The sequence below is a fragment of the Telopea speciosissima genome, chromosome 8, assembly GCF_018873765.1.
Source record: "Telopea speciosissima isolate NSW1024214 ecotype Mountain lineage chromosome 8, Tspe_v1, whole genome shotgun sequence".
Lineage (NCBI taxonomy): Eukaryota > Viridiplantae > Streptophyta > Magnoliopsida > Proteales > Proteaceae > Telopea > Telopea speciosissima.
This window is the reverse complement of record NC_057923.1, coordinates 5,067,733-5,095,644: the sequence shown is the minus strand read 5'-3', so window position 1 is coordinate 5,095,644 and position 27,912 is coordinate 5,067,733. Positions and strand designations below refer to the sequence as shown.

Genomic DNA, 27,912 nt, shown 5'->3' with positions numbered 1-27,912 from the left:
CAATGCCACCTCAATGACTTCCTGGCAACTTATCATGTATATAAGCTACTCCTAAATTAGTTCTAATTTGTTCATTCATAATTCTATCTTTTCTAGTTTTACCACTCATCCATCTTAGCATCCTCATTTCAGTTATACTAAGTTTATTTTTTATGTTGTTTCTACACTACCCAACATTCAGTTCCATATATCATTGTGGGTTGTATGACTGTCCTATAAAATTTTCCTATGAACTTTAAAAGAATACGTTAATCACAAAACACTTTGAACGCACCCCTCTACTTCAGACACCCTATTTTAATTCTTTTCGAGATCATCATCTTTATGATTGAATGTAGGTACCAAAAATTTTCACTTTGCAGTATCTCCCTACCATCAATTTTCACCACCCCACTTGCACTCCTATTGTTACTAAAGTTACGCACAATATACTCTGTTTTGGATATGTATGATTGTAATGTTTAATGATTATACACTTTGATAATTGTGAAATGCTTGTTAATTTTGTGGTTCTTCATTTCCAACTCAACTCAAGTCAACCTTATCCCAACTAAATGGGGTTGGCTAAATGGATCCATTTTTGCCAAGTGTTAGTTTCAGAAAATGGAAGTGCTAAATGGATCCTTTTTTGCCAAGAAGACGAAGACGAAGAACTTCAATCCTATTATAGTGAAATCATTAAGAGAAGTAAAGCCCAATAGGGTAAAGGGCAAAACAGGAAAAAAATAAAGTAAATAAAATCTCCTACTAGGAGTCTCGGGTTTAGCACTAGTACTAGTCCCGAGAACCCTTTCACGGCCTTTATTCTAAAACTCCTCATGCCCAGCTTGATACAAATATAATTGATTCGCCCACACCCCAAAGACTTTGTAAACACATCAGCTATCTGTTTCCCAGTTCGAACATGTTGAGTGGAGATTAACCCTTCTTGAGTTTTTTCACGGACAAAATGACAATCTATCTCGATGTGTTTTGTCCTTTCATGAAACATAGGATTGGAGGCAATGTGCACTGCTGTTTGGTTATCACACCACAAATCCATCGGAGACGGATTTTGGAACTCCAACTCCATGAGTAGTTGTCTTATCCACATTAACTCACCTTTAGCATGAGCCATAGCTCGATATTCTGATTCTTTGCTTGATCTGTCCACCACACTTTGTTTCTTGCTCTTCCAGGAAATAAGATTTCCACCTACAAAGACACAGTAACATGTAGTTGATCTCCGATCTAATGGAGATCCAGCCCAATCAGTATTAGAAAATCCCTCAATCTTGTTGTGATCAGAATCACCATACACCAACCCATGATCGGGGGACTTCTTTAGGTATCGTAAATACGAATAACAACATCCCAATGTGAGGTGCGAGGAGAGGATAGAAACTGACTCACAACGCTAACAGGAAAAGAAATATAAAGAAATATATGGTCGAGTAACTGTTAAACAATTTAGTTTGCCAACAGGTCTTCTATACTTCTCAGGATCATCAAGGACATCTCCCTCATCTGCAATAAGCTTCAAGTTGGGGTCCATAGGAGTATTGAGTGGTTTTGCCCCCCAACATTCCTGTCTCTGCAAGTAAATCAAGAACATATTTTCTCTGTGAAGTAGAAACTCCCTTTCGAGGCTGAGCTACCTCAACAACAGAAAATTATTTCAACTTTCCCTAATTCTTAGTTTTAAACTTCTGCTGAAGAAAAGCTTTCAAACTAGCAATACCAACAATATCATCTCCAGTAATCACTATATCATCCACATATACAACTAAGAGGATCCTCCCTGCACTGGAGTTACGATAGAAAACTGAATAGTCACTGTTGCACCGTGGCATCCCAAATTCAAGCACAACCTTAGTGAAACAGCCAAACCACTCATGGGGAGACTGTTTGAGCCCATAGAGAGATTGCTTTAGCTTACAAACCAGAGGAGGCTCCCCTGAACAATAAACCCCGGAGGTTGCTCCATTTACACTTCCTCGTGGAAATCACCATGAAGAAAGGCGTTTTTAACATCCAACTGTTGTAACGCCCCATGATGTAAAGTGGCCAGAGAGACTAACAAGCGCACAGAAGCCAACCGCAAATAGAGAAAAAGTATTGGAGTAATCCACCCCATAAACCTGAGCATAACCGTTAGCAACAAGGTGAGCTAGTGAACCATCAGGATTCACCTTAATAGCATAAACCTAGCTACAGCCAATGGCAGACTTACCTGTAGGTAAAGTAATAAGATCCCATGTATGGTTCTCGGCAAGAGCAGCCAACTCCTCTTCCATTTCTGCCCTCCAGCCAGAGCTAGATAATGCCTTTGTGATAGACTTAGGTAGAGGATGAGTCTCAATAGTAGAAAGGCAGACATGACACAAAGCAGATAAACCAGAATGAGAAACCACATTTGACACAGGGTGCTGAGTACAAATACAGGTACCCTAATGCAAGGCAATACAAACATCATGATTAGATATAGGAGCAACAGAAGTACTTGCCTCGGGATCCGGAGTGGAAGATGATGGTGTAGGCACAATAGAGTTAGGAGGAGCTTTATGAGGCTGCTGACGGTAGACAAAATGAGTAGTTGGAGTTGGCCGTGGTGGTGGAGTTACCTGTAGTGTGTGGGGAACCTCCCGTCGAAGCATACAAGTGGGCACGACATCATCCAACTTAAAAACCGCAAAAGACTCATCATGATAGGATGTAGACTTAAAAAAATGACACATCAACAGTAATAAAGTATTTACGTAACACAGGACAATAACACCTGCGCCCTTTCTGAGTGCGAGAATACCCAAGGAAGAGACATTTTAGTGACCTGGGATCAAGCTTAGACAACCCTGGCCGGTGATCACGAATGAAGCAAATACACCCAAATACCCTTGGTGGAAACAGGAATAAGGACTCAGAAGGAAATAAAATAGTATGTGGTATGTCACCCTTCAACATAGAGGAAGGCATCCTGTTGATGAGATAACAGGCTGTCATGACAGCATCAGCCCAAAATAATTGTGGGACTTTCCTTTAAAAAAGAAGAGATCGAGTGACCTTCATCAGATGCCTATTCTTCTGCTTTGCGACTCCATTCTGTTGAGGAGTGTCAGAGCAAGAACGCTCATGGACCATACCACGGTCACGCATTAAGTTTGAAAAAGGAGCTGAAAAATATTCTTTTGCATTGTTACTGCGTCGGACTTTAACATGCATCTTAAACTTAGTATGTATTTCAGCAACAAAAGAACAAAATATGAAAAATAACTCTGAACAATTTTTTGTTAAATAGAGCGAAGTGACTTGGGAATAGTCATCCATAAAAGTAGCAAAATATTTAAATCCCCATGTTGATGTAATAGGACACGGACCCCAAACATCTGAATGAACTAAAGTAAAAGGGTATGCAGATCGCTTATTGACTCGAGACGGATAACTCACACGGTGGAGTTTATCAAACTGATAGGACTCGCACTTTAGACTAGACAAAGACCTAAAACTAGGATCAAGCCACTTCAAACTCTCCAACGAAGGATACCCCACACGACAATGGATTTGATGATGAGAAACCGCACGAGAACAAGCAATAGACTGAGGATCATCGAACATATACAACCCCCCTGACTCCCGACCTTTACCAATCGTCTTCTTCATCACAAGATCTTGAAGAATGCAACCATCAGAAGAAAAAGTTACTAAACAATTGAAATCCTTTAGCAAGTTTATTCACATACATAGTACTATATCTCGCGATATATCGGTATCTCGGGCCTACCGAGATATCCGAAATATCCGAGATATCGCGAAATATGCCCGAAATATTGCATTTTTTCTGCAATATTTCGGGGGTCCATCTCGGGGGGTATTTGGCCATATCTAGGCCTGAAACTTCATGGACAGCCTTATTTAAGCTTAATAAACACATTTAAACCATAAAATTGTAAAAATGTGAATTCAAATTGGTGTTTTGGGCTTGTACCCTTGATTGACATACGGTCGCCGACCCTAATGTATAAATAGTTAAATACATATAGATTAATGAAATCACAACTTAAGTTACAAATTACTAGTGCTAAACTGCTAATAGTAGTTGCTGTGCCTCCTTGGATCAATCCCACTCATGCCTCGCTGGAGTCGACGTCCATTTCTCTCTGTTTGAAGGACATATGTGGACCACGGTATAGAATCGAAGAAGAAACGAGTGTAGTCATCCACAAGTGTCACGTAAATGGAATCATCAACATACTGTAGATAACCTATCCTAGGATATAAACTAGGGTTACCAATCGATCCAGTCCGTGAAGAAGATGATCCATTGTGATATGATGTTGGCGCCGGCGCAAGAGGCGATGCCATTGGCTGCGTGTATCTTGGTGAGGTTGGTAGCTAGGTCCGCTAGGGTATGCAAAGATATTATCTACAAAAGATGATCCAAGATGTCCCTGGGACTGGGATCGTAGTCATAGTCCCCTACCCACTAAATCCCATATGATGATGATCCATATCCATATCCACCGTAAGGTTGTGATGCACCATAATCCGATGCCAATGGAGTGGCAGGTGCGTCAAAAGATGGGGCACGCCAATGTCCAGTCGGTCCTCCCTCCCTATCACCCATACTCAAACCACCAACAGAGCTAGGTAGGTTATCAATGTCCATGTGATCAGGTTGCAACTGTGTTTGTCGACCCTTACGCTTCCTGTTGTATGTATGTAGGGGGCCTCTCGAGGGTGGGGGTGCGAGAGCACGTGCTCCGTGGTCCGTATCTTGTGTGGCATGATCAAACTGTGTCTCTCCAGTGAATCGGAATGGCTCTACAGGTGCCGTATCCCGGCTTCCTGGCCTACCACATAACGCCTCGCATGCCGCAAATTCTTCACCAAAGATCACCACCACCAAAGATTACCACCACCAAAGATCACCATCACCACCACCAAAGATCACCATCATCACCATCATCATCATTCGAGGACTTAGCACCAGCCTTTCATCATCGCAATAACATGCCACCGGTGGTGGAATGGTATGGGTGAGGCTTCCTCGCATGTATCGACCCTCGTCGATCGTATACTCGTCCACATCGCACCAATCTCGGAAGCTATCATGGGGTCGGGCCTACCTCCCTCCTCATCCAACACGGCTCACCTCTATCCTCACCCAATCCACAATAGGGTCCTCATCGTGAGTCAACTTGAAAGATGTCGGCTAGATCAATGGTGCCCCTCTGTCCCTCATGTCCCGTGCGTATGTGTTGCGTTTCAGCCTCAAGTTGTAGTGCATATACACCATGTCGGATAAACGTTGAGACCCCAATCTTGCGCGCCTCTTGGAGTGGATGAGTGCAAAGGTACTCCGGTTCCTCTCACAACCAGGATGTAGAACATGTTTGGGCAAGGACTTTAATTGCTATTCTTCTTAAGTTTTCACCGATTCCCCATACAACACCCACCATTCATTGCATTACAAGTTTACAACAAAAAAGACATGTGTCAAATGTTGTTTCAACTTTCAACTTTTAAATTTCAATACATATGTAATTTAAAACTTAAAAGAATTACCAAGATCACCACGTGCTCGCCTTGTATCGCGACCTCGGTTCCAAAACTTCCCAATGCATCCCTAAATACCTTGATCTACACCCGTGTGGAAAATTAGTAAGTACTTCTTCACTATTTATTTGAAAGCATCAATAAGTTGAGTTTCCAAATGAACTCACTTCATTGTTGCAAATTGCTTGTTGTCAAGCTATCCGGCTCCAACTTCTTCACTACTTGTTTCACAAGATCGATAAGTTGAGTTTCCAACCCAAGCCTATTGTTATATTGATACTTAGGGTTAGTAGTATCTTTGAAATATGACATATAGAATAGAGGTATTGTCGAAATGCATAGGTAATTAGTAAATAATAATACTATGAATTAGTAAACATAAAACAAATTTACTTCACCACCTTATGCGGTGGATGCATAAGTTGATTCTCCCAATGAGCATTTATGATATCTAAGAAGTGTTTGCTCTATCGCGAGGAGCCACACTATAGACACTATCTTTCATCAAGTCTATTGCGATATAGGACTGGCATGGTTGGGCCCTTCGAGCGGAGTCGAACATGTAGAACTTTAACTATCGGCTCTAAAACTTTCACCACTTTGCTTAGTTTGGTCCGAAGTCCTCGAGATGAAATCGTTGTTTGTGCTTCCCTCCCATTTGCAGCTCTTGGAACCCTTCCATTCAAACCACTCCTCGGAAGCAAACATGCTTCTCGGCCGACCTTCTTTGTCTCAATGCTTTTGAGAGCAATGTAGTTGGTGGCAAATCTTGTGATGCCAGGCCTAACCAAGTCACTCCCTACATTTTTCCCTCAATAGATTGAGTACATAGGAGTGGTTGTATACAAAATTGGTGACTTGTCTTGCACTTTCAACCACAGTCTTCACCAACTTTAACTTTCCCATATCTTTTAGCATTAAGTCAATGCAATGGGCTGCACAAGGAGTCCAGAAGAGCCGGTACTTACTATTGTTCATCATCTTCTCACCGCCACTGAAGTTACTTCCATCGTCTGCTACAACTGACAACATTCTTAATACCCACATCTTTTTCCACTACTTCCTTTAACAATCTGTAAATATATTTTGCATCCATCTCTTTGGATGCATCCATAGATTTGAGGAACACTGTCCTCCCATCAAAATAAACCATGAAATTGATGATGGACTTTCTTGTAGGCCCAGTCCATCCATCTGCCATTATAGTCACCCCATATGTCTCCCACATATTCCTCATCTCACTAATGTACTCATCAATCTCACTCTTTTATTGAGGTAGATAAACATTCATTACCTCATATGGGGTGGGGCCCTTGAATCCTGGGCCAGCCTCTGCAATGGTATCTATCATGGTATCATAATGGGGGCCTTGTGCAGTGTTTGCTGGGATGGTATGGTATAGCATCCACTTAGCTATTGATTCTTTAACCAATCCCTTCATCCCCTTCCATGCTCCTTTGATTCTGGGTTGACTGCTTCCTTTCTTCTTATGCAATTTAGGATCAGATGTGGATGGTGGTACTGGTACTGGTAGAGGTGTTGGGGCTGCCCTCACACTTTGTGATCTTTTAAAATGATTCAAAGTTCTAGGACCTCTAGAACTGCCAGCTCCTCCACTACCCCCTACTCTTTGTCTCTATTGATCATCTTGAAAACTTACTCTACTCCTTGAAACAGTCCGCCTAAAATCCCTAGCCTCCTCTGCTGTTTGTATGTCATCAGGTACTGCAATGTCATCAGGTACTGCAATGTCATCATCATCAGAGGAGTCATCATCATCATCATCATCATCATCATCATTGTATCGTCTTCCTCCTCCCATCGAACTCCTCATTGTATCCTCAAGTTGTTCTCTTATCCTTTGCTTGTCAGCCTTCCTCTTCTTTCTTCCCCTAAAACTATCACCAATCTCCCTGGCTACTTCAGTAGGGACCATATGACAACCTACAACATCTTTAGATCCTCCAGTCAGATGTTGTTTAAGTCTACTGGACCCACCTCCCATAAATTGCATGTGACAATAGTTACATATAGATTTTCTCTTATCCCCATCAATGGGAGTACCATGTAACCATGCAATGTCACCCCTATGCTGGCTGGCTGGTCTCTCTTGTTCCCTCTGTTCTCTTTGTTCCCTCCGCCCCCTTTGTTGACTACTTTCCCCCACCTTTTGCTTGCCCTTCGCACGTTGTCTATCACGATCCGCCATAATGATACTTGTTTACTGGAATGTAAGTAACACAAATAATTAAAAAACTTAATGTAGATGTACTTCAATTGATACTTTTAGATTACTAATACACTTGTATAGTTATTTAATATTTTTCCCCTAACCCTTATATTTTTCACATAATTAAAACCAATTTTTTATATATAATGTTAATATAAGTATTGACCTAACACAACAAAACCAAAAATTAGTAAACATAATATACATGTAATGCATCTCAAAACATATAGAAATAACTTTCATATTTTTTCATTATTTTTTAAACTTAAAACTCATATTTTTCCTTATTTATTTCTGTTTTTTTAATTTTTTATATATTTTTCTTAATTTTTGAAAATTAAAAGAATTATTTAAGAGCAGAAAAATAAATCTGACCACTGTGAAGCCGTAGATCGGCCATTGGTGTCTAACATATATTTAATTCATTACCATCTAAGTCATATTACCCCTAATTATTTCCTATTTTAGTTGTAGGAAAATGAATTTTTAAAACCAGAAAAAAATAAAAAAAATACATATGGAAAAAAATTTACAACCTGTGAGGTCAGAGATCGGCTCCGGTGTCTAACATATATTAATATCATCAACATCCAACAACATTTGTACAAAGTTTAAAAAAAAAAAATAGTTTTAGAGAAATAGAATTTACCTTAAATAATGAAAATAGGCTTGGATGATGAGCTTAGATGACCCTCCGTTGTTTTCCCGGCGACAAGGAGCTTCAACAATGCTTGGATGAGGCTTGGAAGGGAGGAAGAAAAGCAAAAAATGAGGAAGAAGAGAGAAAATTTGATTTTCAGCAGCTCTCGGTCGAAATATCGACCAAGAGCTGCGAAATATGGAATTATAAGGCCCTTAGTGTGACACTATTTGTCACTTTTACAATATCTCGCGATATATCGTGAGATCCACGATATATCGACGAGATATTGTATTTTTTTGTTTCGGAAGTGTTTCGTATCTCGGACATGTCGAGATTCACGAAATATGGCGATATATCACCGATATATCGCGAGATTTTATACCATGTTCACATATAATATATTGTGAGAAAATTTTGGTAGATAAAGAATAGAGGACATTGACAGAGAAGGGGTCAGTGGCACCGTTCATGTACCTTGAACCTCGGCAAGAGAGCCATCAGCTAGGGTGACACTGGATGAGGAATTAGACAAAGAAGAAAAGTTACTTGGAGATCCTGTCATTTGATCGGTTGCACCTGCATCGATGATCCAGGGCCGAGAGATGGTGGAAAGATAGGCAGTGGCTGTTACACCCATACCCAAAACAAGCCTAATTTGAACTTTTTACAGTAGGTGCTGCTCCGGCAACTGTCTACACTGGATACTGATGGGTAGTGGGAGTAGTTTCCCAATGATTGATGGTAAGTGATCGGATGGTGTAATTTTAACCTTCAAGATTATGGTATAATATCACCATTATATTGTGCATAACCACCCTATAATACCTTTGAAAGTGGGAGAGAAACACTGGTGAAATCCCAGCTGAATCAGAACTGGAATTCATCAACCGGCCAATCACAGGCAGATCATGATTTGCCGGTTAAATCAGTTGGTAGGCCTTGCTGTCCAAAAATGAACTATTGGCTGTGAGACCCTAGTGTGCCGCGTTAAACCCTCTCCCGCGTGTCTCTACTCATTGTGAGACTCACCTTTACCTTCGTAACCAATACGAGGTCAAGGTGGTGGGCCCATGTGGTCCAACTGGAGAAATAAACAGTTTGATTGAAATAAGTCGCGCAAGCAAACGGACCTTAGTGGCTTAAACCTACAAATAAGTTATGAGCTTCTAAAAGCTCATTACTCACATCACCAAAGTCGTGGGAAGGAAAGAACGGAAGGAAAAAAAAAGGAAAGGTAGGAGAAAAAGAAGAAGGAAGAAGGAAAGGAGCCCAGATTACTTCAGGGCTACTGTCCCTACTCAGTGCCGGGTAGGAACACTGCTCCCTGTCTTTTCCTCTTTATTTCCGCCGGTTTTACAAACCTAGGGTTTAAGATTTTTGGTTGGATTTCACTTGAAACCCAGTGCTAAGCTCTATGACCAGTTGGTGTGCTATTGTTTTAGGGTACTGCACCCTCATGCACGCCCGCAACCTGCTGACAGGCTGAATCCCTAGAGTTTTGCGTGAAAACAGTCAAAACCTAGGTTTTAGGGTTTCGATCGAAGATTCGATCGAATCTCCTATTCTGTGCAGTGAATCTCGATGCCGTTTGTTTCAAAAGGTAGGTGGAGTGATTCCCTACAATCTCTATGGATCAAAAATGACCCCATAACTTTGTCGGATGGAACTTGAACTGAAACCCAATTCTCGGATTGTCCACCGGTCGATCACCATCGGGAGATTTGGATCTGCCTATGGGGTTCTGCCGGTTGACAAATTTGAAAACCAAAGCTTCTACTTCTGCCACCAGCCAATCAATCACTAATCAACCGGTGTCTTTTGCCAGTGGGTTCCCAAAGTTGATTTCCACTCTGCCTTTCTTGGAATTCTTCAGGCATTCTTTCAACGCTTGATCTAACACCTTGTGCACATAATTAGGTTATAGACAATCAACCCGATGAGGTCTATTAGGGAGTTGCTTGAGCTTTGATTTTGGGATTTAATTGCCAAGTCTTTAAGACAAGGTGAGTGGGTGTGGTTTGACTTAATTTCTGGAGTGTTTTAAATTCAGAAGTGTTGTGTGATACACGCATGGCATCCATCATTCTATTCTATGATCTTAACTATGCATGCTTTAATTATATAACCTCACTATGCATGTTTTTATTTTATAACTTCACTATGTATGCTTTAATTGTTTTATATCTTGGTTGTATGGTGTGTTTGGGAAATGGGATACGGTGTGGTTGAGGATGTTCCGGTACTGTGATTGCCATGCTAATTGTATAGCATACATGTTGCATTAGGTTATGCTTGGAAATGGGTTGCAGAATGGACATTTGCCATACTAATTGCATTTAAATTCTATAATTGTTGCATTAGAGATAATTGTTGCATTAAGCCATGAAAATGGGTTGCGGATTGGACGATGGGGATTCCGGTGCCGTATTCATCGTACTTATTGTATGTGTGTGTATGCTAAAGGAGATGGGAGGATAGCGTGGCTGATGGGAATTCCGGTACTATGATCTCGGCCTTTGATATATGCATATTCATGCGTCATTGTCATGATGCATTTGGCATGATTGTCTTCATCATGTGTATTTGTAGACCCATGGTATGGGGCACGGATTACTTATACACATATAGTCATGCATTGTCATGTCGATTGAATGGTGCTTAGGATAATTAACCTCATGCTACGACCCTTGCCAATAGGGGTAAGGTGTTGGATAACTGATGGTAATTCCGGAATATCATTCCCGAACCCGGGTGACCGAGGCACATTCCGGGACTGGGCAAAGGCTAGGGTTATTGGCGTTTGTTGGGTGACCTAGGCACATTTCGGGACTAGTAGGCTCCCTCTGCAACTAGGGTTGTATCGTTGGGAGACGAGGCATTTTTCGAGCCCAGGGGTACTGCCTGTGTTGTAATAGCACGATTACCAAAGACTTAGTTTTGTTGTTAGGTGGATAATAATAAAATGAATTCACGCACCGCTTCATGGACTGTGTGTATGCTTGCAGGCCCCCTTCCCCTCACTAAGCTTATTGAAGTTCACGCCACATGGATACCCCCTTTTAGAGTATGATGAAGACTAGTGGACACTAGAACCCGAGGGACACGATGCCGGTTGCGGATGACTATTGTGCTTACGATGTATTGTGATCGAGGACGCGGTGCCCACCATTTTTTATTTCGGACAGAGTTTATACCACTTGATGTAATTATTATTATTTACATTATGGTTAACTGTTGGATCAAGAATAAACCTACGATATGTAATATTTTATCACATTTAGATTTCCCAACTATGAGAATCAATATTACCATATTTTAGTCTTCCACTGTCTCTAATTATTATGATTCTCTTGAGTGTGATTGTGACGTTAAGGTACTGTGTCTGAGATCCTGGCAGGCTGAGTAGGATGATGGTAAGCATGTCAGTCACATCTCCTGGGTTACAAGGAGAGGGGTGTGACACCATGGTATCAGAGCGAGATGTTTTGTCTTATTAACTCATAATCTGATAGAACCTTTGGACTAAACTAAAAACCTTATCAACAAAAAAAAAGAAAAAAAAAAAAAGATGACACAAGTAGGAAATTACTTTAGATAGTTGCAAAAGCCGTTTCATTGATAAATTCAGTCATTGCATTGGCTTTGCATTTGAACCAAAAAAAAAAAAGAAGAGGAAAATACACAAAGAAAAAATTTCTAAACTGAACTAGACTAAGAAAGATTATACAAGCTGATAAAAAAAAAGATAGATAGAAAATCTAAAGCTAAGTTCCTGCCATTTATCATGTCTTCATCATTGAGGTGGTGGTGGTGGTACAATGAATGGAGCCCACTCCTCCATCGTCTGCTATATCTTCGCTACTCTGTTATCTAGACTAGTGAACCTACAAGATTTCAGATCTAAAAATCAATTGAGTAGGATTAATATAAGGTTAATTCACAAGTAAACTAACCCCAACAGTACCCACAATAGACATATAACAGTACCAACAAAGGAGTCAATGATCAGAAGCTAACAAGTATAGGCCCAAATCCGAGAGTTATATGGGCAGAAATAATCTGAACCAGAATAGAAACTGTAGGGTCGAATGCGGTTTGTGACCTTAAGGAGTCAAGGTCTAATGCAGATTAAAAGTTGCTGAAATTTTAGGGTCAAACAACTTCCAAACCGTAAGATCCCAATAGATTAAGAAAGGGAAGAAATTAGAAGGTAGAATGAAATTAGAAGGTTAAGGGATTCAAACTAATTAGCTACCAGATCTGATTCAATTGGAATCGAACAGAGTAGAGATTGGCAGAAGTTTATCCTTCAAATTTCACTTGATTCTAGTGGACAGATCTCCAGTTATATAGGTCTGAAGTTGCAGCAGAAACTGGGGGGCTGAAAATCAGAGCCGCAAGTGAGCACAAGTCCTATTATTAGCAGTGAACAACAGCAGCAGCAGGTTGTAGTCTCACAGTAGCAGCAACTTGCAGTGTTCCTCCTCTCTTCTTCTTCTGTTTTCTGCCCCATTTTTTCCTGTTATTCTCTCTCTCCCTATCCCTCACTATTCTATTCTGCCCCTTTCTCTCTCTCTTTTAAAATATAGTCTCCTATTTATTCTCTAATTTCTAATTCCTAGTTGACTAAAAGAACCTCTTCCCCTTTCACGATTCAGCCTTCTCTCACATTTTTACGATTACTTGCTATGGTGGGACCCATCATAGGCTTGGACTAAAAAATAAAAGAATTTTAATTAAAATACTCCTCCCCTTTAAGGCTTGTAAGACTTGAACCCAAGACCTCTCACTAACTTAAGCCACAACCAATAGACTAACACTTCAATTTTTTATTAAATCCACCAATCAATTTAAGTATAGAATTAAAGTACTCTTTAATTGTTATACCTTTATGCCAACCAATACTAGGTTATAACTAAGATCAGATTCTTCACCTAATGGTATTAAGGAAAGAATAACAGTAATTTACGAAATTACCATTAGTGTAAAATCACAAAAATACCCCTGGGCAGAAATTAATAAATTATATACTCTTAGGTTTCTAATTTCTAGGTCATTATGTAGGCTATGCATGTTTTTCCTATCTACTTCTCCTAAGGTTGTTTTAGGTCTGCCCCTGGTTCTTCTAGTTCCTTCAATCTAAATCAAATCACTCCTCCGCACTGGAGCATCCAAAAGCCTACGTTGACATGGCCATACCAGCTCAAATGACTTTCTTGTAGCTTATTATGTATCGGAGCTACTCCAAAATCAGTTCTAATATGATCATTCCTTACTTTATCCTTCCTAGTTTTGCCACTCATCCATCTCAACATCCTCATCTCTGCTACACTGAGTTTATCTATATGTTGCTTCTCAACTGCCCAACATTCTGCACCATATGTCATAGCCGGTCATATGACTCTCTTATAAAATATTCCTTTTAAGTTTCAAAGGAATACATTGATCAGACAACACTCTGGACGCACCTCTCTATTTTTATTCTCTTTGAAACACCTGAAAATGACATTAATGTCTGGCAGTCTAGGAATAGTCTATCTTGTTATAATTCTGAAATTGTGATCAACTTTTGGCTTTCTTCTTTTAAATTATATAGAATTCTCATAAAATGTTGGTTGCCATGGTTTTTCTATAGTCCGTCGCATTATAACCCATCATAAATGAGTTTTTCCAGATTTCTTACCAATTTAAAACTTACAGATTAAATTGCCGTAAATATTTTGTGTTTCTGTTGAAGCTCTAAGATTTAATCTTGAAATTAGGTCAAACTGCTTTCATTTGTTGACTGAAAGTGATGTATGCACTAACATTTGGTGTTGCCACTTCTTCCATCTCAAGAGATTTAAAGTCTAAATGGAAAATTATTTTTCTTCTCTTTTCTTTTGAAGTATATTGTGAAAGATAGTATTACCCATGGGCTTGAAAGAGCCATTTCAACTGGAAATTGGGATGTCAAACGGTTCAGAATGAACAGAAAAGGCATGACACAGGTTGTATTCTATTCTTTGTTCTCCATTTCATATTTTCATTTTGCTTTTGTAATAGCTGAAGTTAGAGTTCTGCACTTCTGTTTGTTTAATAGGTTCTTGCTAGGCTCTCGTTCATTGCAACCGTAGGCCACATGACCAAAATCTCACCACAGTTTGAGAAGTCCAGGAAAGTAAGTGGACCCAGAGCATTACAGCCTAGCCAGGTGAGGATGCTGCCACTTTACTGCCACAAGCTTGCAGCTTATGGTTAAATATATGTGGTTACCTAGGCTGTTCTTTTTTCATTTATTTCTCTGATTCCTGTCTTCTGTTTGTCTTCTTTTCATACAGTGGGGCATGCTTTGCCCTTGTGACACTCCTGAAGGTGAAGCTTGTGGATTGGTGAAAAACTTGGCTCTGATGACTCATGTAACGACTGATGAAGAGGAAGGTCCATTGATTATTCTGGTCTGTTTGCTTAATTTCTAACCTTCCACTTGGAATATCCTTGGCTGGGAGTTTGTATGTAGATTGTTGAAGATTGAGAACTCTTGTTGCTTCTTATTCCTTTGGTATCCTCAAGGAAGGTATTGGGGGGGGGGGGTGTAGTAGGAAGGGAAATGGTTTTCATTTAAACTGACTGCTAGTACAAAATAACGTGATTGGTAATGTCTATTTGCACAATGATTACCTATTGTGCTTGTCTTCCCCATTACGTCCCCCTCCCCTTCTTCTTTTTGAAGGTATTTCCTGTTTACCTTTATCTAAACATCTTTGGATCCTTCCTTTCAAATTAGTTTCTTTGCCTTCCATGTGTCAAAGCGTTAGGCGACCCAAGGTGCTGGGAGGGGGGGGGGGTCAAAAACTAAGGCGACACCAACAAGGCACCTAAGCGACCAAGGCGCCCATCCAAAAAACGGAAAAAGATCTCTGAGAGTTGTTTCACGGATTCGTAAGAGAGTTCTTGGGTTCTCCCAATAACTAAAAAGTATAGCGAAGATTGCTGTGTTAATGTGTAAAACAAAGATGTAGGCAGCAATCAGTACATGAATCCCTTTCTTATATATAGTTCCCCTTCTCTTAATGACTCCTCTTCTTTTTGTCAGAGAACTCACTTTGCTCTTGAGCTACCTTATCGTACTTGTGTGAATTCTGCTAATCCCTTGTCGGCATCAACCGATATGGACCTTCTTCTCTTATTTTCTTTATCATTATTTCTCCAAATAAATGAATTAATTAGCATGAATCATTACATATCAATATCAGGATTTTATTGATCTAATTGCAGAGAGGTTTTTATACAATCAACTCAAACAGTCTCAACTTGACTGAGCTCAATGAAGCCTTAACCATCTAAATGGGGTTAGATACAAGGAACCTGTTTTGGCATTCAACTCTATTCATACCCTTCTTGTCAACCCTAATCCATGCAGATCTTTCTCACTTCTTGCCCCTAGCTCCTTTTGGCTGGTGTTGCATTGTACCTAAAACAGAACTGAGCCATTCCAATTGTGCTTAGAATTCCCTTTTGAGCAGAATTGTGTGCTTAGAGCATTGTTCTGAGGAACCAAAGAATTCGTTCTGCGATATGGCTCCCACATTATGATGGAAAGAGGATCCAGAAAGGGAAAGGGGGGGGGGTTATGCAGGGCATCCACCAGCCAATAGGCCAGTATGCCTATTATCCAAAAGTCACTTGTGCAGGCCCAAGCCCAAGACCAGAACCACTGCCTAGCCTGCCTGGTTCAGATCCAGCCATCCTCAGTCAAATTGTGGATTCCAGCTCTACAACTTAGCTATCTATTTTCATACCTACCCCTATTCTCTTCCAGATTTGATCTTGGCTTGCTTACCCATTTGGGTTTGCACCGAATTGGTATCAGAGCATGGCTGGAGGCGAGACCAACCTTGATTCAAATTCCTTCATATTCAAGACCAGAGTTCGACTGCCTAATGGAAGAACAAACTTGTTGGTTGTTGGTGAATGATGGCGTGACAACACCACTTCACAATCCATTGTGGATATGTTGTCTCAAACAGGTGAGATAGTTATTGAGCCTGCCAATCAAGTGATCATTGAATTTTGAAATGACCTCATACTATGATAGTGCTCAATGCCAAATCTTCCCAAGTTCAAAGAAAATTATTAGAGTTGGTCATGATTAGCTAGAACAACGAAAGGGTGAGTTTGATCCGATTGACAATATTTGTATCCTAAGACCCTCACATCTACACAAGACTTAAGTTTTGAGAGGATTAAAGCCAGTAATGACCACACCAACTGTGCAACCACAGGAAGAACCAATTGGATCAACACAAGAAGAAGAAACAGTGATTGAAGCATTGTCAACAACAGTTGAACAGATCGAGATTCTCCAGCCTATGTTGAAGAAATTCAAGTATACAAAATAGAAGAAATTCAAGACGAAGACCTTGCTGAAACAGTAGATGAGAACGTGATTGATAAATTCAGCACTTCCATTGAAGCGAAGATTGCTGATGCAATTCTGAAGATTTCTACTGATACTTTTTTCCACTATTGAGATCAAGAATAGTGAAATAGTTTATGAAGAATATGTGGTTACTCCGTTTGTAACTGGGATTAAACCAGAGGTGGAGATGGAGAATATTGATTTTATTTTTCTGCCAAACTGTTTTGATGAACGTGAACCACAATTGCACGACTACACCCCCGACTTCAGAGAGCTGCCAGGGTATTGTTTTGGATTAAAAAAATCTGATCTCCATCACACTAAGCTTGATTTCATCCTTGACCAAAACTTAAGGTCGAGTTTTTTCTAAGAAGGGGAGAGTTGATGTAGGGCATCCACCAGCCAATAGGCCAACACGCCTATTCTCCAAAAGTCACTTGCACAGGCCCAAGCCCAAGTCCAAGACCAGAACCACTGCCTAGCCTAGCCTGGTTCAGATCCATCCATCCTTGAGTCAAATTGTGGATTCCAGCTCCCCAAAGCCACCGTCAAGGCCATGGAACACCTTTTCTGTGCTTTCCTCTGGAAATGGAATGACACTTCTAAATTCCTCCACCCAATCAGTTGAAAGTCCATTTGTCTTCCCAAATCTGAGGGAGGTCTTGGCATTCGTCGCATTCGTGACTCCAATACTGTGGGCATCCTTAAACTTATTTGGAAATTCTCCTACCGCCAGGACTCCATCTGGGTCAATTGGGTTTACTCCCACCTTCTCAAGACGGACTCCATCTGGTCTGTCTCTATTCCCTCTTATTCCTCTTGGATATGGTGTAAAATTCTCCTCCTTCGCCCCCTCGCCCTCCGAGGTATATCAACCTCTATTGTTGATGGCTCCTCCACCTCTCTCTGGCTTGATCCTTGGCATCCTCTTGGGGTTCTTTACAATTTCTTTGGGCCCAGATCGATCCATTCTTCTGGTGTTCCAAAAGCTACCCCTTTCTCCTCCCTCATTTCCCTACGCTCCTGGACCCCTCCCCCCTCTCTTAATCCCTCTATTCTCTCCTAAATCTGGTCCCGTCCCTCCCCCCCCCCTCCTCATGCGGATAAGGTTCTTTGGCTTCCTTCCCCCAACGACTTTTTTCCCTCGCCACAGTTTCATAGCCTGGAGAACTCTGTCTTTGCCTCCCTACCCAAGCATTCCTTCTCCACCACAATATCTCTGTCTCCCCTTCTTGCACCCTGTGTTGGAATGGCCATGAAGACATACCTCACCTCTTCTTTGATTGCCCATTCACCTCCCCCATATGGAAAAAAGCGCTTTCCTTGATATGGCCCCGATGCAGGAGACCCCTTGCCTTTGAGCGAGAATGGCTCTGGATGGACATGACATTCTTTGGGACTACTATCTGTAACACTATTGGGAAGCTTGTTTTTGGCACCACTATTTGTCATATCTTGATGGAAAGGCACCTTGGGAGATGGACTTCCAATTCTCGATCTTTTGATTTGATTTGGAAAGCCATCTCCTTCGACATGTCCTCTAAGCTTAATTTTATTCATCACAGGGAAATTTTGGATACCTCAAGGAACAGGCATATTGTTGTATCCTGGGGTCTCGATTCTTCTCTCTTGCAGTCTCTCCCTCTGCGTAGGTCGGGTTGATTGTTCTTTGTTTCCCCCCCCCTTTTTTTCTTCCTTCTCTCTTGTATATTCCCCCCCTTTTTTTCTCCCTGCCCCCTCCTGAGGTTTGGTAATATATTTATTCACCAAAAAAAAAACTTAGTTATCTATTTTCATACCTACCCATACTCTCTTCCAGATTCGATCTTGGCTTGATTACCCATTCGGGTTGGCATTGGGGGGGTTTAATACTTACGCTCTCTTCCTTTCTGTGGACTCATAGAGACTATGTCAGGTGTGTGTCTCTCTCTCTCTCTCTCTCTAGTTACGCTACCTCCCTTCTTGCTGATGGTTCCTATTTCTGTTTTCCAATTGTTGTCCATATTATTTCAAAGTTCTTTCTCTGAAATTAGGTGCAATTTTTTTTTTGTTTATCACTAATCAACCAATAAAGCCTTCCATTTTTGTTTTCTACCCCTTGAATTCCATTCCCCTATTCTATGAATTAATTATTTTTTTCATGTTGTTGATTACCTTTTTCCCTAATGCAAGTGAGATCATTGCAACTCTCTTTCAGATCTTATTTATAAGTCTCTGATTTAGGTTGCAACTATATCCATAGAGATTGGGAATAAACCTGATTTTTGTAGGTCGTCACCATGGAACTAAATCTCACGAGATCTCGGTTTTTCCCAGGGTCGACCCAACTCACCTTATAAAACTTCTAGATCTCGAGCTATCTCGACTGGGATACTGTTCCACTTCTATTGAGACTGCCATTTGGTATACAAACACCTATCTATGCAAACCTTGGTATACAGACAGAGGATAGACACTTATTTATGCCTAATGTCATTTAAGTAAATGTTTTTGTATTACATTTACTTAAGATATTATTCATAAATAAGCAATACCCCCCAATTTTTAATGCAATAAAAATAGTTAAAAAATCAAATTCCAAAAGGAAATAAAGTCAACCCTCTAGTTCAAGAACAAAAACTGGATTTTCGGCGGTAGGTACAATTTTCAACTTTCTAATGCTGGGGCTTTTTCTAAAATCTAAAAATTCCATAAATCTTAATATGGTAAAACATTGCTAAAAATCAAAAGTGCGGTAAAATATTCGTTTGTTTTGATGTCCAAAAAAATATTTTCATTCAGAGTGATTGTGACAGCATTCACGCACACCAAATTAAGTTTGACCGGTATATAACTCCTTTAATGTAAATCAGATTTATGCAATCTTGGACTTGTTGGAAAGCTTTGCACGTGACCATGCCACCTCAAACTACTTTCTTTCAATTGATCATGTATTAGAGCTTTTCCTAAATTATCTTTGATATGTTTAATCCTTGTAGTTGTACCATTGTAGTTGTTGGGTGGCGGGTTTTGTTAAGTATATAATGTGTGAAAATAATGCAATAAAGGGAAATTTATTTGTAAAAACTATTGTTCATAACTTTCCTACTCTGTTCCTCAGTAGAGTTTTGTGGTTATTTTCTCCACTAAGGGGTCTGGATTCAACAGTTTATCTTGGTATATTTTTAAGTCTGTAAGTGTATGCATTTATTTATGTACAGGTATATGTAAATCCTTGGTTTTTGTATGCACAGTCATCATTCTTAATTTCTTCACCAGTGTCACAGCTTGGGCGTGGAAGACTTGGAGCTGCTGTCTGCAGAAGAGCTTCACACCCCAAATTCTTTTCTGGTTATATTTAATGGGCTTATTCTTGGCAAGCATAGGCAGCCACAGGTACATAATGGCCGACTTCTATGGTTGTTTGCTTTTATATGGCCAACACCTTATTCTTACTTCTGTGCTGTAGCATTTTGCAAATGCCATGAGAAAATTGCGTAGAGCCGGTAAAATTGGGGAATTTATAAGCATCTTTGTCAATGAAAAGCAGGTAAGGCTTTTATTGGGTAACTTTATTAACTTGCATTTCTGTTCTAGTGGTTCTTTTATTCAACTTAATTTTATTTATTTTTTGCTGATATACCATCTTTATCACCTTATGTCTTCTATGTTTTATGGGCATTAGTGGCTGCTACACGGTTTTTATTGTTATGCAATTTAACAGTATTACTCCAGCATAAAGAGTTAAACAATGAACTCAATTGGAACTGCAGATCATCCTTTATACCTTTTTACATTATGGCTTTGATGATGGCGGTACTCAATCTGCATCATTAGTTGGTTTACTCTACAGGCTCTTCACTGCTCTCACCTGATGAGGAAGACCTGTTACCCAACTTCCTGTTGAACAACTCATTCTCTTGGAAGCCAAGATTGCTAACTCTTAACTGCAGATGAGTTCCCTTATTCTGGGTTTGGGGGGATATTAATTCTATGTACCTGGAGACTTCTACATCTGAAATGCTTGGTGGCTTGCCCATTTAGCCTGCCTCATTGTTACCCCAGGCATGAATCCAGAGGAATACCATTGAGTTTTGGATTTTGAGAATCAAATTGCAGTCCAATTCTCATATTGATGTTGGTTTTGGATTGAGTCACTCTGAAATATGTGGTCTGTGAATAAGAGAAGAAGAAAGAGAGAAAGAGAGAAAGAGAGAAAATGAGAAAGACAGAGGCGATAGTTTGTGCAACTTTGGGATTCACAGCTTAATGTTGGATCTCCCACTCTATTTACTATATATAATTAATGAAGGGCATAACCGGAAAAACAAGAAAAAGAAAACAAATACTTAATGCCAAAACTACCCTAACCATCTCGGTATTAGCACCTGGCACTAATACCGCAACTACATAATATCAACTAACACTCCCCCTCAAGTTGGAGCATAGATGTTAATCATGCCCAGCTTGTTACAAATATAATCCACTCTTGCACTCCCCAAAGACTTTGTAAATACATTTGCAAGTTGCTCCTCCTATACGAACATGACGAGGAGAAATCAGCCCTTGTTGCAGCTTTTGTCGAACAAAATGACAGTCTACTTTGATGTGTTCCGTTCTTTCAAGAAACATAGGATTCAAAACAATATGGACTACAACTTGATTATCACACCACAATTCCATAGGAGAATTGTTTGAAAATCCAAGTTCAGCCAATAACTGTTTCACCCACATTAACTCACAAGTAGCCTGTGCCATGGCCCAATATTCTGACTCTGCATTGGATCGAGCAACAATTGTCTGTTTCTTGCTCTTCCAAGACTCTATGTTCCCTCCAACAAATGTGCATTAACCTGTAGTCGATCTGCTGTCAACTGGAGATCCAGCCCAATCAACATCTGAAAAACTCTCCATCCGCCCATGGCCATGATTACTATAAAGGAGGCCACGTCCAGGAGCCTTCTTGAGGTAACGCAAGATACCTATAACAGCCTCCCAGTGAGACATCCAAGGAGCATACAAAAACTGACTCACCACACTAATGGGAAAGGCAATGTCAGGCCGAGTCACAGTTAAATAATTCAATTTCACAACAAATCTCCAATACTTCTTAGGATCACCAAGAACATCACCATCACTAGCTTTAAGCTTTAAATTGGGATCCATGGGAGTACCTAGAGGTTTAGAGCCCAAAATCCCTATCTCTAAATAAGACCAATAACATATTTCGCTGTGATAGCCTCACAACGAAATTCCTTTCCTTGATTGAACCGTTTCCACACCCAAGAAACACTTCAATTTTTCCAAATCCATGGTCTGAAATTTTTGTTGCAAATTCATCTTCAAGTTGTCAATACCTGAAGCATCATCTCTTGTAATAACAATATTATCTACATAAACAGTAAGAAATATTCTCCCTGCATTAGAATGTTGGAAAAATACGGAATGATCACTACCACACCGTGTCAGCCCAAACTCTAATACAACTTCAGTGAACCGACCAAACCACGCTCGAGGGGACTGTTTCAACCCATGTGAAGATTTCTTAAGCTTACACACCATACCAGACCCCCCTGAGCAACAAACCTAGGAGGTTGTTCCATATAAACTTCCTTATGAAGATCCCCATGCAAAAAAGCGTTCTTAACATCTAACTGATATAAAGGCCAATGATGAGTAGTAGCAAGCGAAACTAAAATAAGAACAGACGTAAGCTTAGTCACAGGAGAAAAAGTATCCAAATAGTCCATACCATACGGGCATAGCCCTTTGCCACGAGTCGAGCCTTCAAACGTGCCAAGGAACCATCAGGTTTAATCTTCACCACATATCAACAACTACCAATAGCTTATTTACCTGAGGGTAAGTGAACAAGATCCCATGTCTGAATTTCCTCCAACGCCAACAGTTCCTCATTCATAGTAGCCTCCAACCAGGAATAAATAATGCCTCTGCGACAGACTTAGGAATAGGATGATTTTCAACAGTAGTCTAACACGAATGGAACGTAGAAAACAAACCAGAATAGGACACAAAGTTAGAAATAGGGTGTTGGGTAGAACTCCAAACACCTTTATGAAAGCAAGAGCGTCATCAAGATCAGAAGAAGTATCCAAGGAAGAAGTACCTATTGTAGGACCAGCAGGTGAAGAAGGTGGAGCAGAAGCAGACAAACCGAGTGGGGCCCAAACTTTTCAAAGGTGGCATTGGTACACAATAGGAGGTTGTGATGGTGGTGCTAGTGGTGGTGAAGCAACTAGTGGAACTGGGTTAACATGAGACTTAACAACATAGACTGGAAGATCATCATCCAACTCCGAAACAACAAAAGAAGATTCATCATAAGGGGTGGATTCAAATAAGGAAACATCAGTAGTGACAAAATATTTCTTGAATTCAAATGAGTAACAACGATAACTCTTTTAGGTGCGAGAACAACCAACAAAGAGACACTTGAGAGATCTAGGATCCAACTTTGAAACACTAGGACGATGATCACAAATAAAACAAACACTACCAAAGACACGTGGGGTAAAACTAGGGGTGTCAATTCCATGTCCGACCAAGCCCGATCGGTTAAAGTCTGGTCTGGCCCGGCCTAATTCGATTACTAAACGAGTCACACGTTTAACAACCGAGCGGTCCCAGTACGGGTTTCTAGCCCGTCGTGCGCCTGATCGGACCGACCGATTCTAGGCCCAACCTAACCCAATCGGTTATAGCCCGACCTAGCCCGACCCTTTAAACTTCCCCTCCCCTTCCCTCTCCCTTGTGTAATGCTGCTTGTGTCAATTTTTCTAGGGTTCGCCCAACTTCAGATTTAAGGACTTGGGTTCACTAGGGAATGTGGAACCCCACCCCACTCGTTGATCACTATTTCTGTTTGGATAAAATAACATTTTTACATGGGCTGGCCGAAAATAAATGGGTTGGGTCCAATCACCGCTCTTCATCTTACCCAAATTAACAAATCAGATGTGGGCTTGGGTTGGGCATTTAGCCAGAGATATCCTTTCCCTAAACTGTTAAACCCCTACATACCACCTGTAGTTGGGGCCCAAATCCAATTTCTAATACCAATTTGCCAATTTCTTGAAACCGGAGAGAAAGAAAATGTTTCACAAGGGTCCCTAGAAGCTAAATCCTTTTCTGACTTATTATTTCCTTCTCATCATCTTTCTTTTTTTTTTTGGGTAAACAAAGAACTTATTTTTTTTTCTGGGGCTAACCCAACCCTTTAGGGCTGCACCGTTTAGAGTCCGTTTAGAGATAAACAGGCCCATAGCCCGATTATAGCCCGAGAGCGAACGAACCCGTCGAGGTCCGACCCTGGCCGATTAGCTAAACGGTTGGTCACAGTGTATGGCTTGTGCTTGGTTAAGCTCGGTTAGGCCCGACCGAGACCGATTGAGCTTGACTGGTTTACACCCCTAGCTCAGAAAGAAATAACAAAGAATAAGGAATACCACCACGTAAAATAGAGGAAGACATGCGGTTAATAAGGTAACATGCTGTTAAAACAGCATCTGCCCAAAAAGGTTTGGGCACTTTCATCTCAAACAAAAGAGATTGGGTGACCTCCATTAAATGTTTGTTCTTTCTTTTAGCCACACCATTTTGTTGTGGGGTGTCGACACAAGAGGATTGATGAATTATACCATGTTAAACCATAAACTCAGTAAAGAGAGCAAAAAAGTATTCCTTAGCATTATCACTACGAAGAATGCGTAAAGGAGTCTGGAATTGAGTGTGAATCTCATTCACGAATGCACGAAAAAAAGAGAACAAATATGAATGATTTTTCATTAAATAAATCCAGGTAACTCTAGACTAGTCATCAACAAAAGTAACAAAATAACGAAAACCTAACTTAGAAACGATTGGGCAAAGACCCCATACATCAGAATGAACTAAAGAAAAAGGTTGGTTAGACCATGGTACAAAATTTCGGTAGGGCCGAGACGAGATGTGAAGGCGAAACCAAAAAAGACAATTTCGACGATTTTCGTAACATTTCGGCGATATACCGAAATATCGCCGAAATGTTACAAAACACCTCACGTGACTCATTAAACCATGGTTATAAATACCATATTTCGCTAGCTAACAGTCGGAATATCGACGGAGAGCTGGGCAGAAGTTGTTTTTGGCCAGCTACACTTGTTTCTTCTCCGAAACTATACGGTCCACATATGTCCTTCAAACAGAGAGCAATGGACGTCGACTCCAGCGGGCCATGAGTGGGGTTGATCCAAAAAGGCATAGCAACTATTATTAGCACTTGTGAGTTGTGAGTTGTGAGTCTTGTCTCTTGTAACTTGTAAGTTGTAAGTTGTAAGTTATGATTTCACTGATTTGTGAACTTGTGAGTTGTGACTTTGTGTATTGCCTATTAAAGTGTTGACTATTGAGCTATTGAGTATTGACTATTGAGTCATTGACTATTATGGAGTTTATGAGAATATGATTTATGAATTATGTCTAATGAGTTTTAATTAGTTTGTTTAAATTTCTTTTATGTCTTTAACTGCCTAATCAATGTGTATTTAACTATTTATATACATTAGGGTCGGCGACCGTATACTGTCAATCAAGGATGCAAGCCCAAAACACCACTTTGAGTTCATTTTTTTGCAATATGAATGTTTAAATGTGTTTATTTAGCTTAAATAAGGGTGCCTATGATGTATTAGGCCTAGATATGGCCAAAAACCCACCGAGATGGACTCCCGAAATATTGTAGAAAAAATGCAATATTTCGGCGAAATTTTTCCATATTTTGGATATCTCGGTAGGCCCGAGATACCGATATATCGCGAAATTTAATACCTTGGGTTAGACCATTTACGACTCTAGGGGATAACTCACATGGTGAAAATTTCCAAACTGTTAGGACTCACAATTTAAAATAGAAAGAGACCAAAAATGAGTATCTAAAAGTTTCAAACTCTCCAACGAAGGATGACCCAAGCGATAATGAATTTGTGAGGCAACACCACACTTGAACACACCACAGATGAAGTGTCCTCAATTATCTATAGCCCCCCTCGATTCACGACCTCTACCAATCATCTTCTTCATTGTAAGAACTTGAAATATACAAGAGTCAGAGAAAAAAGGTTACGGAACAATTATATGTTTTGGTAAACTTATTAATGGACAAAAGATTGAAAGGAAAGTCAGGTAATTAAAGAATTGAAGGCTAGGACAAAGAAGATGTAACATGAACAATACTAATACCAGTCACTTTAGCTAAGGAACCATCAGCTAATGTTACACTAGACGATGATTTGTGTAAGGAGGAAAATATACCAGTCATATGATCCGAGGCACCTGAATCAATGATCCAAGGCCGGGAAGTAGTTGAAAGACATGCAATGGCATTACCAGTCTGAACAAATGTAACAGTTGGAGGCTGGAATGACTGAGAAATCTGAAACTGGGTAAAACGAGCATACTCCTCATCAGATCTTCACTGTCTTACCCTTAGACTGTGATGATGAAGAAATAGTAGACTCAGTAGTAGCCGCAGAATTGGCATACTGTTGCTGAGGTGGTTTGCTTTGAAGTTTCCAACAAAAACGTTGGATATATTTTGGGTGACCGCAATGGTGACAACTCTTCACTGAACCTGAATTATGTGAAGTAGCTTGAGTACCCGAAATAGGAGCTTTACCAGAACCAGCCCCACGACCACGACCACGACCACAACCACGACTACGACCATGACCACCACCACTACCACCATTACCAGCCCCACTATTGGGCCCACAGTTAGGTGTAAAAGAAGCCAAGGCTGAGGTATCAATTGGGGTGGAATCACGAGAATTCTCACGAGAGACTCGTAGAACTCGAGAAAAAGTATCTGAGAGCATGGCTACCTTATCACCACCAAGAAATTGAGAATGGATTGAATCAAACTCCTTCCCGAGTCGTCCCAAAAATCACATGACAACGAGCTGCTCTCGCTGATTTTGCATTTGTTCCACATCAGAAGTAATAGGAAGTAGAGAATTCAGCTCCTTATACATCCTCTTGAAGTCAGAAAAATACTGGGTCAAAGGACGACCCTTTCGATCAGACCTATAAAACTCCAGAGACAGATCATAGATGCAAGAAAGGTTGTTCTGTCCTGAATGTAGAACATTAAGATATTCCCATAGCTCCTTGACAGTGTTAATGTGAGTCACTAAGTCAGCAATCTTGTTTTCCATAGCATTCAGCATCTGTCCCCAAATTATTGCATCAATAGTATCCCATAATGGATCATCGTCAGGTTTAGTCTTCGACAAGTGATCCTGTGGTTGACATCCAGTCAGAACCAAATTTACACCATTGTTGAAAATTGGTAGTCCCCTCTAGCTTCTTTTCAGTAATGCAATTCGATGATGAGGAGAGAAGCTCAATCACCACATTCTTTGATTGGTCAGACATGATTCACAAGCCAAGAACTAAAGTGAAGTTGCAACAAGAAGTGAAAAATCTGGACAATATCAATTTTTGCAAAACCAGAAAACCCTGACAAAAACCGATTCCAAATCCTCAATCAAACAAAATATCGATATCTTTAGTTGACTCCAAAAATCGATCATAGAAACCCCGGCAAAAATCGATTTCTCACCCTAGTAGAAAAATTGATCTCAAAACCCTGACAACATGCAGCTGACAGTTACTCCTGAAGCTTCAGCTGCAATCTTCACTCCAATACATCAAACACCATAAAGAGAGACCTAGTTCTTAATTTGGAACATGAACTAGGCTCTAAACAGTCCCAAAACACAGATTAGGGTGCTGCACCCCTTCAAACAAAAAACAAGAGAGGCCGCAAAACCTCAAACTGATATGAACAACTCACTACTGATAGGAACCTTGAGAAAAGGGAAGAAAATAGACTAAGAGAGCTGTACCAGTGCCTAAAGCTCTGGTACCATGTGAAGAATAAGAGAAGAAGAAAGAGAGAAAGAGAGAAAGAGAGAAAGAGAGAGAGAGAGAGGGGGGCGATAGTTTGTGCAACTTTGGGAGTCACAACTTAATGTTGGATCTCCCACTCTATTGAATGTATATAATTAATCAAGGACATAACAGGAAAAATAAGAAAAAGAAAACAAATACATAATGCCAAAACTA

General features: G+C 40.3%; 1 protein-coding gene across 2 annotated transcripts in view; it reads left to right on the top strand.

The window, feature by feature from the left end:
- The window catches only part of LOC122670716 (DNA-directed RNA polymerase III subunit 2), a 148,500-nt gene that overhangs the window by 46,418 nt on the left and 74,170 nt on the right, over positions 1-27,912 (top strand). For both annotated transcript variants that reach the window (XR_006334243.1, XM_043867679.1), the window contains exons 18-22: positions 14,294-14,395; positions 14,488-14,598; positions 14,726-14,842; positions 20,065-20,181; positions 20,255-20,335. Coding sequence is in view for 1 of the 2 variants with exons in the window: in XM_043867679.1 (XP_043723614.1) it covers positions 14,294-14,395; positions 14,488-14,598; positions 14,726-14,842; positions 20,065-20,181; positions 20,255-20,335 (528 nt within the window). In the remaining variant the exon portion in view is untranslated. The remainder of the gene's footprint in view (positions 1-14,293; positions 14,396-14,487; positions 14,599-14,725; positions 14,843-20,064; positions 20,182-20,254; positions 20,336-27,912) is intronic.